General features: G+C 40.2%; 1 protein-coding gene across 3 annotated transcripts in view; it reads right to left on the reverse strand.

Moving 5' to 3' along the window:
- Window positions 1-14,458, reverse strand: part of AFF1 (ALF transcription elongation factor 1) — a 121,602-nt gene that overhangs the window by 79,081 nt on the left and 28,063 nt on the right. For 2 of the 3 annotated variants that reach the window (XM_073541427.1, XM_073541428.1), the window contains 2 exons: window positions 2,940-3,063; window positions 1,320-2,144 (listed from right to left, as the gene is read on the reverse strand). In XM_073541427.1, coding sequence (XP_073397528.1) covers window positions 1,320-2,144; window positions 2,940-3,063 — 949 coding nt within the window. The remainder of the gene's footprint in view (window positions 1-1,319; window positions 2,145-2,939; window positions 3,064-14,458) is intronic. The other variant, XM_073541437.1, reaches the window with a different exon arrangement.

The raw sequence follows: 14,458 nt of genomic DNA on the forward strand, positions 1-14,458 counted from the left end.
CCACGTAATTCTTACGTTTTGATTTACCGCATTTAATTCACTACACAGGTAATTATTTTTTTGTTATTTATTGAAAAACTTTCACAGATGAGGCAATGCCAATTTTATTTTACCATTTATTTTTAAGGGTGAAAAAGAAGGACGATTTGAATTTTTTGTATATTTTAAATGAGAAAAAAAAAAATCAACTTGTATTTTTTTTGCCCCTAAGGGAAATGGAATCGGTGACTTTTATCGCTTGTTTTATATACTGGAATACTAAATGTATTGCAGTATGTACAGAAAATTACATTGACCTAAGCAGTGCAGCCACACGCTGGACTTCACAGAAGGACCGAGATGGCAGCCATGGGGCCTGTTCAGCTAGCGCCACAGCTGCCAGAATAAGCCATAGGCACCCCATGATCGTACTATCATGATTGTCAGAAGCATTTAAATGGTTAAACAGCAGCAACTGGAGCTTGATCAGGTTGCTGCTGTTGAAGGCAGATGTCAGCTGTGTAACCAACTACTGCTATGGCACCTGCTCAGTTCCCGAGTTCGCAGTATACATGGAGACCCGATGAAGGAGGTTATATTTAGTGATGAGTGCAAGTGCTCCTTACTCGAGTTTCCTTAGGGTGCTTGGGTATTCATAGAGTATCGCGAGTGCTCGACATGTTTGAGTCTTTGCGGCCACGTTTCACAGCTGTTATAACAACAGCCACAAAACATGCGGGGATTGTCTGACAAACACAGGCAACCCCCGCATGTTTGGCTGTCTAACAGCAGCGAAACATGTGGCCGCAGGGACTCGAACATGTCACTCAATCACCTGCGATACGTTGTGGGAACCCAAGCAACCTAGGCTAACTCGAGTAACGAGCACTTGCGCTCAGCACTAGTTATATTTCATCCTACTATGGAAAGGTGTTAAATGGCATAACTATATGATGTAGGGTGATGCAGTTGCTTCATGTGTCCCAATATAAGAAGTTAACAAATAAGAAGGAACATGGTGTATAAGTTACAAGTAAATTTAGAGGTATATTCTAGAGTTTCAGCTGTGTGACCCAAGAAGAATATGAATGTTTGGATACATGTATTCCCTGCACTGGGAAAGTCTTCACCTGTAATATTTCCATCTCACAGAAGTGACAAATGTGTTTACTTGATAGAGTGAATGTTACATGGAGCCTTTAAATATATATCTTAATCACCCTAGTATATCTTTCTACTGAGAGATTTGTACACTTTCCAAGATCAACTATACTTGCAAGTAACAGGACATACAACATTTACTTTCTATGTCAAACTTGTTAAAACCTATAATAACCTACCTCAAAATGTTCAGAAGTCATTTCCACTCTAGAAAGCTTGTCTTTGGCATTTGGTTTAAGATCCCCATGACCTTCATAAGACTCCTCATGATAGCCCTCTTGCATTAGTTTCAGATCTGGAGAAAGAGTAGGAGCCTGATCTTGACCATCCATAGGACGCACATAGGCAGTGGGCTTTGGAGGCAACATATGTGTTTTTGAAGTCAAATAGGTTGGGAAGGTTTGTGATGAAGGCACTAGGTTGGCAACAGTGGTAGAACCTTCCCTGATAGCTGAGTCTGATAGATTTGGGGATGTTGTGGCACGCTTGTAAGATTTTTCATGGCTTTGACCACCGAGAGGCTTGGAATCACTTTGATGGCTGGAATGTAATGGGGACAGTGGCTCAACAGGAGGGGACAAGGATGACAGCAATGGGGAAAGGGCCAAGACTGATGCTGGTGAGGAGGACTGTCCCATGGAGCATTTATCTTGACCTTGTTTTCCATTTTTTTCCACAGACATGATTCCAGAACGCTGCTCCTGTGTACTCTTACTCTGAAGGCTAGGATTTTGGACGTGATTTTTTATAAGCTCACCAGATGACAGTTCAGGAGCTGCTTGAGGCCTATTCCTATGACCCGAAGACATACTTGATGGTTTTGGGGGATTAATGGATTGACTGATGTTGCTGCGAATTGGGTGCAGTTTATCAGATCGTCTTTGTGAAGTAACTGGGATGCCACTAAGGTCCTCATGTGATTTTGCACCAATGAGCTCCTTTACTTCTTCATAATTACCAAGCATGCTCTGAATACGACTAGATAACTCGTCTCCTTTGCTTGTCTGAGAAAAACAAAAGATATGATGCTGCTCAGTTTTTATAACATTTTTAAAACTTTGTAAAAATCATTTTTTTCAACCACAATGATGTATTCACATTTAAAGTTACTATTATACAAAGTGGCAGTATTTAATTGCATGCTGAACAGCTGAAAGGACAGAAAATGAAAAGCCCTGTAGCAAACTGCAGAAAGGAAGCAAACACTGCAGAGAAATTGCTGACTGACATCAATACTTTGTGTGATCTTTCAAATAGCAGCTTCCAGGGCCAGACTGGCTATCTGACAAATCTGGCAAATGCCAGAGGGGCCTGTCTGGTTGTTGGCCGCCTTGTCTGCTACGTTGTTAACAGAATCGGTGTTCTCAAGACACCCATACTGTTAAGAGTTGTGATGGAGCACAAAGTCGCTGACTCCGTCACTTACCCCATGAGTATCATTAGAAGTATTGGTCTTGTAGTAAATCTTGCTTTCCTCCATCCAGGAGTATACTAGTAATATATCCCATCTAGTGCTTGGGGACAAGAACATGGGCCTGTGTGCTTTCAAATGCCAGGGCTGAATTTCAGCCCCAGTCCATACCTGTCAGCTTCCCCCTATTTCCCTGCCCTCTGCTGCCTTCTCATTAGGCAAGGATATAACCAAACATTATATCTTGCAACTCAAAACTAAACTGCATCTGTTCTACCAGACTGTTGGGGTAATTTCTGCTGCATTCTAGAAATTAAGCATCTGTAGAAAATCAAGTCACAGTCACCTCTGTTTTGGCTGAAATTCGTTATGCTGTAGGTAAACATACCTTGTAAGGCTCGGGAAAAAGTGGAGCATTGTCAATGAAAGGGTCTTTTTCTTGAAGCGCTTCCTGATTTCGTCTCTCCCGTTCTCTGATGCGCAGTAAATTCCTCTCTTCATTGTATAAGCTGCTGAGAAAATAAAAACATACAATGTAACCTATTTTAACTCAAAATATTCAATACACAGATTATGAATAAATACATCTACACCAGTATATACACACACACACCACATATTGTATACAAAAACACATAAATATTTGTGATCTGACTGAAAACTTCAAACATTTTCCATTATCAATCTCCATACAAAAAAAAAAAAAAAAATTCTCAAAAGACCCAAAGAAAAGCATTATTTATACATTATAAAGTGTCAGTAGTGAAGCTACAGAACCTTCTGTCACACTTTTGTCACCAGAACATCTGATAATCCATGAATAGGCAGGTCTTACTGCTTTACAGTCAGTATGGTTATATGAGGAGGTGTGAAGATCAGGGAATCCCTCGGAGTACAGCATTGCCTCCATGATGGCTTCTCTATTGAATTATAAAAAGGAGCTTGAAAAAGACCATAGCTCACTTCAAAAACATTAAAACAATGTCTTTGGAGAGTTTGATTTTCTGCAGCATTTGTTAGCCAAATTAGGTTACTTGTGTTCTTTTTACATACCATTTTCTCTCTTTTTGGCATATCATGTTATTAAGTGTACGCGATGCCAAATTTTTCATATCAAACTGGACAGGATGAAATAGCAGCTGCAGAGCAGAATAAAACGTTTCTCGCCTATGTTGCAGAGATAATAGCAAAGCATTTGGCACTGATAGTTTTCACTGGGGCATGAATGTCTCCCTCTACTAGTTGCCATGTAAAAACACCGACTTGGATTTAAAGGGGATGTCCAGTCTAGAAAAAAAAAAAAATGCAGCTCAAGCACTGTGAGCTGCGAGGATTCGCTGTTGTCGGCGCCGGGAACGGCGGACAAGTATGCAATATACATACTCCTGGGAGGACCAGACTAGTGGGCACGGCCTCGCTCAATACAAGTGTTAATCAGAGAGGCTGCGCCTAATACATGGTGTCTGTCTGGGACTATGCATATCACATACTTCACTGCTGTTCCTGGGGGGAGATAACAGCGAATCCTCGCAGTTCACAGTGTGCGCGCTGGGAGAATTCAATCTCACATAGTGACTGCAAACTGGTGAAATTAAAGAAAAAAAAATGGGTTTTTTTTCCCCTCAACACAGCAGCCACTATTACATTGTGTGTCCAATTCAAACATGAAAAATTTTGTGAAAAGACCCGCATTGTTTTAGTTACTTCCTGGTATATGGCTTTGACAAAACGTTATTAATACAGTCATGTGTGGTTTTTTTTTTTACTGCTGACTTTCTAAATCTAATGCAATTCTAGAAGGAAAATCTGCACATAAAACTGCCAGAGAAATAGACATGTTGCGGATTTCAAGCATGTACCGCAGGTCAGTTTATAATTTGTTTTTTTTCTTCCGGACAACCTACGATTGAAGGTATAAAAGATGATTTTTACTGAACAAGGCCACTTCCAGGAGGTATATAGGTATGAATAATTTCATCTGTATACAACCTGTATGCCCATATTAACTCAAAAAGCTCAAAAGGGTGGCAGATTCCAGGGTGACAGATTTCCTCCTGATGAAACTGCAGAGGCGGTGAAACGCGCGTTGGGGTGCGTCACAGGCTCACACGGTCTATTTACCAGACGGCGACAAGACTGCAGGTATACTGATAGAACTCTCTGAATGATCTTGCCTTCCCATTTATCTTTATTATTATGGTCAAGCATATCTAATGGCCTTCCTAATGAAGGGCCCTTGCTAGTGTAATTATTAGGACCTTACCTATGGCATATCTGTTTAGGCTCTATGATACATAGTGAGAAAGATATTTCAGTCATTGCTTGATGGTTTGACTCGTGTGGCCTTTCACAATTTTTTGATGTCCACAGCTTTGTATAGCACATTACGGTATTTACCACGCCCTTTTTTGTACTCTGTATCTCATTGATTGGTATTGTGTTGCAATATGTCTTTTTAAATTTTGTATGAATAAAATTGTATAAAAATCTCTTTAGCTCAATATGCTCCTTCGTTTTGTCTCTTTTGGTGATATGTTATGCTTTTGAAGGGATCATTACTTATGGTGATTTTGAGGCCAATTATTGTTTGAATTGGGATTGCCATAATAATGTCTGTAAAGCACTGTGTAAATGAGTAAAATAAATAAAGTACAAGACAGAAATTAATTCAACATACAGTAATTCCCACTGGCGTAACTGATGGTGAACTCGCTTGCCACATGATATCAGTACACACAGCATGACTCTCTATGAGATGTATGTTAAAAAGAAATATTATTTATATATATATATATATATATATATATATATATATATATATATATATATATACATATATATATATATATATATACATATATACATATATATATATATATATATATATATACATATATACATACATACATATACACAAAGTCCATAAAAGAAATAGACACCAGGACAGTAACAAGTATAACCAGGCTCAAATGTTCAAGTACTGCATCATCACTTAATGGTGCTTATCAAAAGCTGCTGCTCCTTTAATACTATCAGAAAAACAGCAGCTGGGTACAGTTAATCTGCGGGGGTTAGATAAGCATATGAGAGAACTTTATCTAAAATATGTATATTCCCATGGAGGAAAAAAAATCATACGCAGCTATAGTCCTACAACAAACAGACCAATGTAAGCCGAACCCACAAATATCAGCCTTCTCAACTGGTGTATGGGACAATCCAGACTACCACAACAGAAGAGATCAATACAGTTAGGTCCATATATATTTGGACAGAGAACATTTTTCTCATTTTGGTTCTAGACATTACCACAATGAATTTTAAACAAAACAATTCAGATGCAGCTGAAGTTCAGACTTTCAGCTTTCATTTGAGGTTTAGGAGTTTCAGCTCCTTAACATGTGGAGTTTAATCTAACTGAAGGTACAATCTGGGACTGTAGACCCTATTGCTCTTGGCGAGATTAGCCGCCACCAGAGGAGTTTGACAGTGGTTTTCTTATTATTCAGATGACGATGACAGCTACTTGTTCTACTTGGGGTCCTTTATTGACATTTAAAACCTTGAAAGCAAAGAAAATCTGCTACTAGAGATGGTTAAGGTGCCCATGCACCTACACTAGCTGAACAGGTCTGCTCGGTCTGGCCGAATGCGTGTGTTCTGAATGGGAAGAGTGAAGTGAACTGCTGTACAACACCTCTGATAGCATATTTCTCCAGAGAGAACCAAAGGATTGGGTGGTGTTAATCCCAAATTTTTTCACTCTTACCATAAAAGTCATTTGGAAATCGGTGGACTGTGCTGGCTACTTTAGGGTGTGTAAGCACCTTTACATTCAGTTTCTTTTATGTACAGATAAAAACAAGAATAAGATCCATGTAACCCAGCCTTATGTGACTGACCATATTAGATTCTTGTCATATAGAATAGTAATGTAGGGACCATATTATATCCCTGTCTACAATTTCATACAGACAAGCTTATTTCTAAGAATTGTCAGTGAAGGATTTATAGCATACACTAATGCATATTATTCTATGGATATATTCTCTACTTTTGTTGGGAGTTCCCATTTTTTCTGCTTATAGCTTTCCCCCAATTATACAGTACTTCAGAATTCATTGGTGCCACACTATAGACACTTAACAGTCCTGAATACTTCCCAAAGTGCCGGTATTTAACCCCATAATGTCCAATGACGTGCACAGTATGTCTTCAGACATCTCCCCTGCTTTGATGAGGGCTCCGGCGCTGAGCCCGCAACAAAGCCGGGACATGACATGTGCCAGCAATAGGCGCGAGCGGAATCGCCGTCCGCCCGCGCCCATTAACTAGTTATGAGACCTCTATGGTTGTTCCAGGCATATGGCTTTCAGCGCCACCCGGTGGTCGGTGCTGAAAGCACAGCAGTAAATCTGCTACATATGGGCGATCTACTCATCGCCCATATGTAGCAGAGCCGATCGGGTTGCGCATGCTTCTAGCCTCCTATGGAGGCTATTGAAGCATGCCAAAAGTTAAAAAAAAAAAAAGTTTAAAAATTAAAAAAAAATTAAAAAAAAACTAAAAGTTCAAATCACCCCCCCTTTCGCCCCAATCAAAATAAAACAGTAAAAAAAATCCCACATACACATATTAGGTATCGCTGCGTTCAGAATCGCCCGATCAATAAAAAAAAGCATTAACCCGATCTTTAAACGGCGTAGCGAGAGAAAAATTCAAAACGCCAGAATTACGTTTTTTTTGGTCGCCAAGACATTGCATTAAAATGCAATAATGGCCGATCAAAAGAACGTATCTGCACAAAAGTGGTATCATTAAAAACGTCAGCCCAGCGCGGAAAAAATAAGCCCTCACCCGACCCCAGATCATGAAAAATGGAGACGCTACGAGTCTCGGAAAATTGCGCAAATTTATTTATTTTTTTTTTTAAGGCAAACTTTGGAATTTTTTTTCACCACTTAGATAAAAAAAGGACATAGACATGTTTGGTGTCTATGAACTCGTAATGACGTGGAGAATCATAATGGCAGGTCAGATTTAGCATAGTGAACCTAGCAAAAAAAACAAGTGTGGGATTGCACTTTTTTTACAATTTCACCGCACTTGGAATCTTTTTCCCGTTTTCGAGTACACGACATGGTAAAACCAATGGTGTCATTTAAAAGTACAACTCGTCCTGCAAAAAATAAGCCCTCACATGGCCATATAGACGGAAAAATAAAAAAGTTATGGCTCTGGAAAGAAGGGGAGGGAAAAATGAAAATGCAAAACCAAAAATACCCCTGGTCATTATATAACTAGAGAAATCAACACAATAATATTCCCTACACTGCAACCACACGTGGCACATTTACTCCAGCAACAAATTTGCACCTCAAAAAGTCTGTAAGACAAGTACAGTACAATACATGTGAAGAAAGGGTGGGAGTCAGAAAACCCTACTGACACACACGTGAAGAATGTTGGATCCTGCCACGCATTTATTCCATATTTACTTATAGTCCAGTCAAAACACGAAAAAAAAATCCTTTACCCTGAACAAATTCCAAGAAAGCGTTTTATTGTTTTTTTTTTGTAGTATTACATGTAGGGAAAAACATACTAAAAGTTTACCAAGATAGGGTTACCACAAAGGGTCCAAATGTGACGTCAAAGAATATGGCCGCCAAAGCTGTAAAATGTTAAATGTGACTCGCCTTTCAGTGTCTATTATATTGGTTACATTGGAGGACCAAACACTAAGGACATTACCCATCAGCGACGGCGCAAAAAACGAACAAGTGAACATTGCTGAAGGAACGAAATTTGTCAGGAAAAAAAGAGGACTTCCTTTCGAATGTGGAGAACAAACAGTCTCTTATCAATCTCGTTTCACAGCGCATGAATGACAGAGGTTGCCACGTAATAGAGGGGGATGCAGATGTGGAGATTGTTAAGGCAGCAGTGTCAATGTCATCCAACAAAAGTACTAGTCTCATTGGCGAAGATACAGATCTTTTGGTGTTGTTACTTCATCACGCGTCAACCAGCGATGGCAACAAGCTTTATTTCTACTCGGATAAAGGGATAAAGGGAATCCTGCAACAGTATACGACATTAAGGTTATGAAGAAGTTCCTGGGAAGCCATGTCTGCAGCAGTCTTCTGTTCCTTCATGCATTCACGGGTTGCGATACCACTTCCGCGGTTTTTGGAATCGGAAAAAAACTCGGTCTACACAAGATATTGAAGGGAGACTCGGTCTTAAATAGCTGTGCTAAACTCTTTTCCACACCTAACAAAAACAGAGCAGAGATTGAAGACGCTGGGTGTAAAGCAATGGTGGCATTGTTCGGGGGCAAACCTGGAGACAATCTGTATTGCAGAGGTATTCTACTCTCTGCAAAAAAGTTGGTTCAGCCAAAATCTTTATTTCACCTGAACGACTGCCACCGACCTCCTCTGCAACGAAGTATCATGCCCTTCGGAGTTACCTCCAAGTGATGCTTTGGATGGACAATGGTGAGGCCATGGACACTACTGAATGGGGATGGGAATTGCAGAACAACAGTCTAATTCCAGTGATGATGGATACTTCACCCGCGCCAGAAACACTTCTGAAAATAATTCACTGCAATTGTTCTCGTGGTTGTAGTACACTTCGGTGCACTTGCAAAAGACACGGACTTACCTGTTCACGGGTATGCGGACCATGTCGAGAAGGGCATTGTGACAATATGAGTGAGGAAGCAGTGTCTGATGATGAAAATAGTGACTATTGACCTGACACGCCTATTCAGTGATGAAGTAGGTCTTAAAATGCACTGTGTATTAATTCTATAATTTCTAGAAATGTACATGTCATGACGTCATTGATGACGTTATGACCTCGCCTGTCCATGTAGTTAGTATAAAACTTTGTATAAAAATTGTTATATGAAAATATATAGTATACAAAATGCAAACTCTTCTGTAACCTAAAGCTACAGCTTTGAAATAGGGAAATATTTGTTATTTTTAGTGCGATGGCTGTCATCGTCTTATCACGTCATAGTTAGGACCTTTGTGGTGATCAATTTCTGGAAAACTTTTAATATGTTGTTCCCCACATATAATAGTAATAAAAAAAAAAATCATAAAACGCTTTCTTGGAATTTGTTCCGGGTCAAACCGTATTTTAACTGGACTATTAGCACATCACACGCCACGGCTGTGAGTGGTCAAATGTGCAGTAAAATCCGTGCAAATACATGCAGATTATGTCTTTATAGCAAAATGTTAAGATTCCATTAGACTTTTTTTTTTCTTCTTCTTAATGTCTAGGCTCTAGACTATATGTAGCCCTTGATTTTTGTGACTTGATGCAAATCTCAGTAAACACAAAAACACTTCTATGAACATGTTGGAAAAAAAAACTGCTACATGCATTTTTGAGTTTCTAAAACCATCTCGGACTTCAGCAAATAAAGCTTAGTAGATGTTAATTGAGCACTAAAGTTTTTATTTATTTTTTTTAAATGAAATATGGGGGTAGGGGGGTTGCATACAAGTCCGTCATCTCCAAGATGCAAACATAAGTAGACATTCATATACTTATTTTACTTATGTGGCACTATTAATTCCACAACACTTTCATATAAGGACTTGGCCCCTACACAATTCACATTTGCGCTGTGGATTTTACCAATTTCATTTTATAAAAAGTTTTAGTACATTTGTAGAGGAGGGGGCTTTGATGCTCCCTTAGCATGGCAAGGTACTCAGACAGGTCTGCCCCCTCAACTACCATCCTCAGCACCTCACTTTATGGTAAGTGACAGCACCCCCCCCTTTGGAGTGTTGCCTTATCTAAATCCCCAGTCCTGCAGGCACTGACACTGCAGGAGCCTAGATCACATGCTGTGTCATTGTCCGCAGGTGTGTGCTCTGTAGAGGCGGCTCACTGCACACAGGGTCACAAAGCAGGGGGCAGCAAAAGCAGACAGATGAGGGAGAGGAGAACGAGAAGCCACCACCCACACCCAGGAGAGGGATGAGAACACACCTGTCCACACTGACACCTTATTGCAGCACTGGGGATTTTGATTAGGCAGTACTTTAATGCCTTCCATCAAATTAACGGGAGATGCACTAACTTCTGGCCACGCTAAGGCCATGTGCACACAATGCATTTTTCCTGCGGATCCGCAGCAGATTTTACTCAGCAAAGTGATTTACAGTACAATGTAAATCAATTAAAAAAAAAAGAAACACTGTGCAGTTTTTGTGCGGTACAAAAAATGCAGCATGTCACTTCTTTTGTGCGGTTTTCCACCTGCTCTATTCTCCAAATCCGCAGGGGGAAAACCGCAGTGGAAAACCACACAAAAACCGCAAGAAAACCGCACAAAAACAGGAAGAAATCCGCAGGAAAAATGCAGGTCATTTGACCTGCGGATTTCTTCAAATCTGCAGGAGGAAAATCCACGTGTGCACTTAGCCTAAGGGTGCGCCAAAGACCCCTCATTTACAATTTTTTTTTTAATATATAAAGAAAGTAAATTAGTAAAAATTGATTGTATATAGGGGCTAAGGCCCCTATATGAACAATCAATATTTCAATTTGCAGTTGGGGGGTGTAAGAGACAGACTCCCTTTAACCACAAGTAAAGTGAAATTTGTATTCAATGTTTGCCATCCAAAAATCAGATACTCCAAGCAATCTGAAACATTCGGAGCCTGCATTTTCCATTTCCCCTCTACATTTACAGGTTCCCTTCTCTGCCCCGTACCAGACACAAGACAAGTTTGCTGACGTGCATGGATGAAGCAGTCATTAGTTAGTCATCCTCGCCGTTCCCATGCAGCTTGGTACTGCCATGGCAACCACTTGGACAGGGTTACATGGACTACAGCTGACTCGTCATTAATCACACGGACTGGTCAAATGGCACAGAGGCTTGTCATAAATCCCAGCCGAAAGGAAAAGATCAGAGACTTCCAATATGGACACTTCTTCACTTCATTCGGCAGCATGCCCTTGTGCACTCATTAATTAATTTCAATAGGTACTATGCAATGCTTGATTTTAAATCTGGAAGCTTAGTAGGGAAACATTGCTAAGGTGCCAGAAATTGGATACCCTGTCATCAACTTATTAGGGGGATAATGCCTTACCAGCACATTTCGTCTCATCTTCATTAATGGATACAATTTTAAAAGTGCTTGTAAAAACAAGCAACCGCAATTACCATTATCAAAAATCCTCCCTGTTCTCTAAAACGGAGGGATTTTTAAATCTATTGTGTATAGTTCGTTGCCTAGGTTAACAACCACACTGCAGTCTCAGAGTGGCTCATCACCTAGGCAAGCTCCGCGCGGGATTCGGCCAGCTTCATTGCCCCTGCACTTCTACACTGCAGAGGAAAAGCGCTCAGATCAGACCATGTGGCTGATTCCAACTGCTGATCTTCAGAAGTGCACATCTCAGTAAAAAGAACACAGTAGCAGGCTAGGGAGAAAAACGTTTCCCATAGCAATCAGATTAGTTTTTAGGCATTTTTGATATATCTGTCTAACAGTGCTCGGTCACATTTGGGATATAATTCTAATATTCTCCAAGTCATTAGTGCTTACAGTGGTTACTGTAGTATGGCGGTATTACTAGAAACTCCCCAAATATAGACTTCCATACACCAAAGAGAAAAGCCAACAATACCTATTGCTTTTGGCACAATTGGCTAACTATGTGTACAAGGTGTTATGACTCGCCCAAAAACAAATGTTGAGGAAAAGAAGGATCAGACTAGTTGTATTTCAGCAAGTTAAACTCTCACCAAAGGAGACATTCACCTTCAGAGAAGAGCGACCAGAATGGTGACCGGGCTGCAAACCATGTCCTATGAGGAACTGTTAGAGGATTTGGGAATGTTTAGCTTGCAAAAAAGAAGACAGAGGAGACTTAATAGCTGTCTCCAAATATCTCAAGGGCTGTCACATTGTAGAAGGAGCATCTTTATTCTCATTTACACAAGGAAAGACTAGAAGCAATGGGATGAAACTGAATGGGAGGAGACACAGATTAGATATTAGAAAAAACTTTTTGACAGTGAGGTTGATGAAATAGTGGAACAGGCTGCCATGAGAGGTGGTGAGTTCTTCTTCCATGGAAGTCTTCAAACAGAGGCTGAACAGACATCTGTCTGGGACGATTTAGTGAATCCTGCTTTGAGCAGGGGGTTGGACCAGATGACCCAGGAGGTCCCTTCCAACTGTACCATTCTATGATCCTCTCCACCCTTTAAAAATACCTGTACACTCATCCAACGGCCATTGAAAATATAGAGGGACCTTAAATAATGAAAATGTCAGCGACTGGATGTCTACAATTCCATCTACATTTACTTAAAAATATTTGCTATATTACCATTAAAATTTGTGACAAATATAAACAATGTTTCTAACCGCTCAATCCAGATACTTGGACAATACTAAAGACTCCAAAACACAAGACTAATATTAGCTGAAACCACCGATAGTTAAAGTGGATGGTGGTCTCCGGACCTTCCTGTCCGATGTTGGGGAAGAGAAGGATCCAGAACTTTGGATTTTAAACGGCCGATCCTTCTACTCTCTGGGAGATGAACCGTTTTCAGAGCAGTCTGGTGGCATCCCCTTCAATGAGGACACAGGAGCATTGAGCTGACTGTGTTCCTGTAATACTTTTGACTTAGGAGAGAGATAGTCGGCTGATCAGCTGAATAATTTGCTCGACCAACAGGTATACTGTATGGAAGGCTTAACAGAAGCCTGTCAGCAAACACAGAAGCTCTGAACACCGCAATAAGTGGTTAAATGATCATGAAAACACATAATCACCATGTATAGGCTAACCAACAAACCCAATCTAAATACACAGACCAATCCAATGAAACGCTGAAAACAAGCTCATAGGATAGACAACAAGCACAATTTACAAGGCTATGTTTCTCTTCCCTGAAGGACAGGTCTTAATTTAGTAGTTCTGAAATGTAAGCAACAGATGTTATGAAACACATTCCCAAGGGTACGCGTGGGGGGAAATGAGCAATTAAAACAAATATTGCAAGTAAGAAATCCATAGAACCAACATAAATGTTAAAAAGGTAAGCAAATACACCCATGATACAAATTTGACATATTCACATAAGTGAAAAGCAACTTTTCCTATAATGGACCTTTAGGCTATGTGCACACGTTGCGGATTTGCCTGTGGAATTTTCCGCGTGGACTCTTCCTCTCTTGGCAGAAAACGCAGTATTTAACAAAAAAAAAAATTGTGATGCCATTTCCTTGTCCAACCTCTTCTTTTACATACTCTATTGAAGACCATAATATCACTACATACTAATAAATATATATATATACACACACACACACACACACACACACACACACATATACATAATAAAATGGTACATAAAGTCTTAAATACAGACACACACATGAAATCTGCATGAAACGCAATATCTGTTTCATTTAAAAAAAAAAAAAAAATGCATGGGCTCCTGCATAATTTTCTTAGCCAGCAGAGGGAAAGCCAGTGACTGGGGGCAGATGTTTATAGCCTGGGAAGCGGGTAATACCCATGAAGCTTCCCATGGTTTTAAAATCTGATCACAGTTGAATACTTAGCCTTTACTGGCTATTAAGATAGGGGAGCCCCCCAAAAAATTACGTGGGATCCCCCTAAAATTAATAACCAGCAAAGGCTATGCAGACAGCTGCGGGCTTATATTAATAGCCTAGGAAGGGGCCATGGATATAGGCTCCCCCTGGCTAAAAACATCAGCTCTCAGCCGCACCATAAAAGGTGCATCTCTAAGTTGCGCCAATTCCAGCACTTAGCCTCGCTCATCCCACTTACCCTGTAGCGGTGGCATGTGGGGTAATAGAGGGGGGGGGTTGA

The sequence above is a fragment of the Dendrobates tinctorius genome, unplaced genomic scaffold (genome assembly GCF_039654945.1).
Source record: "Dendrobates tinctorius isolate UK_male_01 unplaced genomic scaffold, ASM3965494v1 ptg000011l, whole genome shotgun sequence".
NCBI classification, from domain to species: Eukaryota; Metazoa; Chordata; class Amphibia; order Anura; family Dendrobatidae; genus Dendrobates; species Dendrobates tinctorius.